Here is a 6839-nt window from a genome sequence, read left to right on the forward strand (position 1 = left end):
AGGCTTTCCACAAGGTTTAGGAGTGTGTTTTATGGGAATTTTTGACTGTTCCTCTAGAAGCACATTTGTGAGGTCAGGCACTGATAGTGCATGAGAAGACCTGTCTCGCAGTCTCTGCTTTAAGGACTCTGTGCAGGCCAGTCAAGCACACCAAACTCACTCATCCATGTCTTTATGGACCTTGCTTTGTGCACTGGTGTGCAGTCATGTTGGAACAGGAAGGGGTCATCCCCAAAATGTTCCCACAAAGTTGGGAGCATGAAATTGTCCAAAATGTCTTGGTATGCTGAAGCATTAAAAGTTCCTTTCACTGGAACTAAGGGGCCAAGCCATTCTTCTTTCGGCTTTTCCCTTCAGGGGTGGCAACAGCGAATCATTTCTCTCCACCTATCACTATCTTCTGCATCCTCAACACTTGCACCCACTAGCTTCATATCTTCATTTATTTCATCCATATACCTCCTCTTCGGCCTTCCTCTTTGCCTCCTGCCAATATACTCACTCTCCCTCCTCTGAACATGTCCAAAATGTCTTAATCTGGCCTCCCTAACTTCGTTCCCCAAATGTCCAACATGAGCTGTCCCTCTGATGTACTCGTTCCTAATACTGTCCAACCGCATCACTCCCAAAGAGAACCTCAACATCTTCAGCTCTGACTCCTGTGTCTTCCTCCACACTGTCTCTAAACCATATAGCATGGCCGGTCTCACCACTAAGGGGCCAAGCCCAAGCCCTGAAACAATGATTTGGAGGGGGGTCCCAAAACTTATATAGTGGCGATATAGTGTACCTCAGACATCTGCAGATGTCCCTCACTCACATCTTCAGTTTATGATCCATTACATCAAGATACACCTTTTCATCGCTTATTTCATAACACTAAGGCTATTTCAGAAACAAATAGTCACGGCTTTCCGTATTAATTTATTTTTGCTCAATAAAAGTACTCTTGAACCATCTTGTTGATAAAATGTCACTCACTGCAAGCCTGTACTTTGAGAACTGACTTCATTTGCATACAATCAAATCTTAATATTCCCATTCCCAGTCATTAGACCCAATGAAAACACTCTTTATTTAGGGACACATATTAAACACTTTATTTTCTTCCAAGCTATTTTTATACATTTATTTCAGTATATTTAATTGTTTGTGTGTGTGTGTGTTAGCAGTTAGACTAACTGCTAAGCCGGGAACGTTCACCAACTACTACTTCCGGTCATGTGACCTCCAATGCCATAAATAAAGCGAGTTGGACAAATCCCGCTGAACGGAGACGCGTGTCTTCTTCAAACAAACACACAGGGAAGTTACAGGACACAAAAACCAGATGATTTCTGCTCTACAAAAGAAAAAATCCAGTCTCACAATCTTGGTAAAACTGTAACAAGGAGAGGAGGAGGAAAAAAAAAAGACGACCGGGAGAATTTCTCACTGGACAGGTGTGTGCGCGCGCGCGCGCGTCTATGTGTGTGTGTCATGATGGGCTCTCTGGATCATCAAGCTGAGGCTCTTAAACTTTTACACGAATTTCATTCAAACCGAAGAGTTCAGAATGACACCGACACGAACAAAACACCCGTGTCTGTAGCAGAAAGAGCCAGGGAAAGTTTATTGGCTCGCTTGGTGGACATTTTATCCCAGATCATATCCATAGAGCAGGATCTAATGAGGAATCTATCTGGAGAGGTCAAGCGGTTTCTCCGGCACAAGGTAAGACCAGCTGATGTTTGAGGTCAAGCTTTCCTTCCCCCTCTATTTCCAAGTATTGTTTACTGTCTGTCTCGTGTCTCAGGACAGCGTGGATTTGAAGAACATCTGCTTGAGGATGGCTCTGGGTGAAAGCGGCCATGAGTTTGACCGGAATCTGAAGGAGCTCCGGCTCTGTCTGCAGCTCATAGTCAACAACTTGCTCTCAGTCGTGCGCGACGAGAATAATTTATCGTCCACAGGAGCCACCCGACGGCTAATGGGCATATCCATCACACTGCCTGACATCTGAACTGCCGTCTTATCTGGAGAGGTGCCTGCTTTTCACGCTGAACTTGACAGCAGGAGGTGTTTTTTTATTTGGGGGTCTTCTTCTTTAGCTTTTAAACGAGGGTGAGCTGTGGAGCACCCGGAGCTCCAGCAGGATCCTGGGCTTGGCTTGGAAGAACTGGCATGACTCCAAACTACCTCAGAAGGTTGATGAGTAAATGAGGTCTTTTATTATATTTGTGAAGGCACCAGATCCCCGAGTATGTGACGTCTGATCTATAAGCTTCCACTAGAATGTCAGTGTTTTAGATGTTCAGAATTTCCATTGTAATAAACTAGTTTTCTCCCCCCAATCCATCTATCTATTTATTACGCTCATTTGGCTGAAGGTTTCTCCCGGAGCATTTTAGATTTGAGATAGGATTACCACTAAGCTTGTTTTATCCTGGTTTTTGGATTCTTCCCAAAGCCTTAACCGCCTATGTTAAGCAACACTAATGTAACTTCTTGGAAAAATGTACTTTTTTGTGGTAATTTTATTTTCAGAGTAATGTTTTTAAAAGCACAACTAATTTGTGTACATCTACCTTGTTTGGAGACATGAAGGTTGTATTGAAGTCAGTGTTATTTTCAATGCAAAGGCGTATCTCCATTGTGATGACCTGAATCGTTTCATGCATCTACGCCTACTCATTAAAACAGACTTCTGTAACAGTTGGTCATATTTCTGTTTTCATCACCATAATGTCAAACAAAACATGCCTCTAATGCCTTTCCCTTTAGCAGGCAGTTTTACAGGTGTAACAAGTTCTGTGACTGACAAAGCGAAAACGTATCTGACAGCAATATTATTAAACAACCAGCACCGAAACAAACTGAGTGTGTGACACTAAGGGCAAGTCCTGAACTTTACACTCTCAGAAATAAAGATACCTATCCTTATATTGGGAGTGGCGCTTTCAAGGATGCATCATGTGTTCCTTTACTATGTAGCCCTTTAACAAGCATGTTACATGTAGTGTACCTTTTTCTCCTAGGTTTAACGCTAACAGTCCGTTTGTGCACCTTAAATCATTTTATATGTACACCATATCTCTGTTTACTGCTGAAACATGCATGTTAAAGGTTTTCTAAGGAGGAAAGGTACCGTTTAGAGCCTTTTTTTGTTTCTTTTTAAATGTATAAAGGTTGGGCAAGGCCTTAATCTTTTAATGATAAAATTCTGATTGTCTTATATCAAAATACAATCACTGAATTTGTTAGATTAAAACTTTAATCAAAAACAAAAATACTGTACATTTTGCTTAAAATTTAAAGTATTGGTAAAGCTATTAATAAGTCACTATGTATCATTAATAATATACAGTGACCAAGCATAACATTATGACCATCTGTCTAATATTGTGTTGGTCCCCATTTTGCTGCCAAAACAGCCCTGACCCGTCATGCACTGTGTATTCTGACACCTTTCTATCAGAACCAGCATTAACTTCTTCAGCAATTTGAGCAACAGTAGCTCGTCTGTTAGATAGGATCACACGGGCCAGCCTTCACTCCACACGTGTGTCAATGAGCCTTGGCCGCCCATGACCCTGTCGCCGGTTCACCACTGTTCATTCCTTGGACCACTTTTGATAGATACGGACCACTTTTGATAGATACTGACCACTGCAGACCGGGAACACCCCACAAGAGCTGCAGTTTTGGAGATGCTCTGATCCAGTCTTCTAGCCATCACAGTTTGGCCCTTCATCAAACTCGCTCAAATCCTTACACTTGTCCATTTTTCCTGCTTCTAACACATCGACATTGAGGACAAAATGTTCACCTGCTGCCTAATATATCCCACCCACTAACAGGTGCCATGATGAGGAGATCATCAGTGTTATTCACTTTACCTCTCACTGCTCACAATGTTACACCTGATCCGTGTAGCTCTGAGATGTAACTGTACTGCAATGTGTAAAACGATAAAAAACAATCTTGTGTGTTTGTATCGATCTAATAAATAACCAAGTACAATAGATAACTCTTGCAATTATTGTAACTCTGAGACATGATCATGTTACTACTTTAACTGTACCCTGTTGTAGATAAACAGCACCAACAAGATGCTCTTCGCATATTAATATTATATATAATATGCTTGGTCATCAGTGTGGATCCTGAGTTAAATGAATAGATAATGGTCGTGTCATTCTCCACTGAGTATCTAATGCAGTATAAGGCTGGGTTGCCAGTTGTCTTGGACTGAGCAATAGTAAATGGTTGTATTGTTTTCATGTTCATGTTGTTTTCACGTGCCTATGGTTAGGGAATGTTGTCATCCAATTCAACTATCACAGCTGATTGCAGACCATTTTTCTCTACTACATGACAGAAAAGCTTTTCATAAATAAAATAACATTAAGCATATAATCATTCTATGATCCTAGACCTATAATTCTGTGGAAACACAAAGTGTAAAAAAATGTATTTACATAAAACTGGTCACATACAGAAATACATCTCAAGGCACTTTAAGGTATGTGGGAAAAAACTGAAAGACGTGTTAAACAGGCTTGACTACAAATCTTCTTCAAATATTTCCTCTAGTTGGGCAGGTGAGCATGTTTAGTTTTATTATATTTATATATTCATATCCACAAGATGGCGCTAGAGACCAGCCCATATAAATTGGAAATAAACACAATAGAGCGGCATCTAATCTCGCGATACTTTACAGTATTTTATATTTTAGTATTAAGTATTCATTAATAATCAAATAGAATATTATCTGTCATAACTGTACGGTGTATTCATCTCCAGAAACTACTTTATCCTGCCATTCACTAAACACTGTGCACGAGGCGGAGATACACACTGTCTGGGAATAATTATTATAATAATTATATATTTCAATAATTAATAAAACACTTAACACGGAAATAGAGCATAAAAAGCCTTGTGTTCTGCTGTATTTATAAACCCTGAGTTACAATTGTATCAGTCATAAGGGCGCAGTTTTTTTGTCCCGCCAGTAGAGGTCGCCCCATACACACAATAAGCACTGTGTGACACAGTTCATTACCCGATTCAGTCTGGCGATGATAGGTGATTTCTCACTTCAAACTCACCTGCTAAAGCAGATAATCGAGCATCACAGGAATTTCACAAACCTGTGCTGGACGTTCCTGCCTTTCCAGGAGATGTATGTCACAACAGTGGTGTCTTTTTGCTTGTTTATCTTACACTAACAGTCATCCTAATGAAATATGTCAGTCATCTTATAAGTTCTGGAAATGTGCAAAACTGGAATGGAGCAGCTCTACTTAAAATGTAAGCTAAATCAAACATATTCAATGTTGGAATCAAGAGGAAGTGTTTATCTACACCACAGATTCCCACCCTGCTTATGTGTATATTTTAGTGATTTCCCTTCTCCCAGAACACCTGCTACAACTAATCACCTGATCAACACCCAGACAGCTGATTAGGCGTGTTGGAGCAAGGACAACACTAAAATGTACAAGCTATGTGGCTCTCCAGGACCAGGGTATGGAATGTTGTCCACCAGCACTGACCGGCCAACTACTGTATGCACTGAGCTTGTTACACACTTGTGCACTATTCTAGTACATAGTGTAAGTGTATAGTGACTGACCCATGTGTATACACGACAGTACTGATGCTTCTAACAGATAATGGACAGAAGTCATATGTCACTAATATATCACTAAGTGACAGAAGATAGTGACTTCTGTCTCGAGCTCAAAACTCAATTAATAACGAACTCATAATGTACTGTACAATAAAATTATTAATATCTTTAATGTAATGTAGTGAATGTTTTTGGTTATGCTAGCTACCTAACTAGAGACAGCAGTAAACATGGTCCAGTTGTTTACATGAGGCTACCTTCATTTTTCCACAGCATTTTACACCAAACACTTTTAAGGAGGAGAAAGTTTTCTCATCTACAAACACGCTTAAGGTTTTACTTAAGAAAGTAAAAGAAGTTTTGGATGTCAATCTTCTAGAGCAAGTGTTCTTAAACATTTTTTTTATTTTCCAAACAGGGACACCTTTAACTGTAAAATAAATTCTGCACTATATGATTATTTTATGGATGGATCTAACCTTAAACCATACCCAACTATTCAAATATTAGTCTTGTTATAAAATTGTAATAACAAATAATACCATTTCAGCTATTTACTGGAACCATGAGCATTTTATTACTATTTATTATTAACCAAAAAAGTATTTAATAGTTATAGTATAGTATTATAACTATGATATAAATTATATATATATATATAAATAATTATATTATAAAATTATAAATAATAATTTTATATATAAATATAAAATTATTATTTTTTTTTTTTATATGTATGTGTGAGTGTATTTTATATATATATATATATATCCAAAAGTGTTGTTCATTTCCCCAAATTTTTCCAAACATTTATAATAATGGAACTGTAATAGTGTAATAGTTCATAAAGTGTAATAACAGTATGGGCTGTTACAGTTTACATAGAAGTTTATTTGTATGTCCAAGAACATTAACCACTGTTTTTCAAAAAGTCTTACAAACTGTGATTCAGCTTTTTTCCCTTTGCCGTGTTGACACTAATCCTAATCAGAATCTCCACACTACAATATGTTTTGTCTTTTCGAAGTATCGCAAACACACATTTTCCAGTTTACACTTCACACAAACTAGCTGCTATAAATTGTCAGTGTTTTTATGTCATCCTGCTGTGTTGATCTGAGGATGAAGTCATGAAAACTTCACTGTCATCAAGACTTTGAGTACAAAGTATAATGCTGGTCCAGCATTGCTGTTATCTTTAAAGGCTGATTATTTTTGT

The 6839-nt window shown here is 38.5% G+C and overlaps 1 protein-coding gene across 1 annotated transcript; it reads left to right on the forward strand.

Moving 5' to 3' along the window:
* The first annotated feature begins 1226 nt into the window (after positions 1-1226).
* On the forward strand, positions 1227-2692 carry dleu7 (deleted in lymphocytic leukemia 7). The gene is made up of 2 exons (XM_058379933.1): positions 1227-1713; positions 1796-2692. Exons 1-2 carry the CDS (start codon positions 1480-1482, stop codon positions 2000-2002), a joined length of 441 nt encoding a protein of 146 aa, XP_058235916.1. The 5' UTR covers positions 1227-1479; the 3' UTR covers positions 2003-2692.
* Positions 2693-6839: the final 4147 nt, after the last annotated feature.

The sequence above is a fragment of the Hemibagrus wyckioides genome, linkage group LG26 (assembly GCF_019097595.1).
Source record: "Hemibagrus wyckioides isolate EC202008001 linkage group LG26, SWU_Hwy_1.0, whole genome shotgun sequence".
Classification (NCBI taxonomy): domain Eukaryota; kingdom Metazoa; phylum Chordata; class Actinopteri; order Siluriformes; family Bagridae; genus Hemibagrus; species Hemibagrus wyckioides.

Bases quoted from the DNA above. Each gene is read 5' to 3' on its own strand.
- dleu7 (XM_058379933.1), top strand. From the start codon at position 1,480: ATGATGGGCTCTCTGGATCATCAAGCTGAGGCTCTTAAACTTTTACAC. The intron at 1,714-1,795 runs GTAAGACCAGCT...CTCGTGTCTCAG, and splicing joins AGCGGTTTCTCCGGCACAAG to GACAGCGTGGATTTGAAGAA.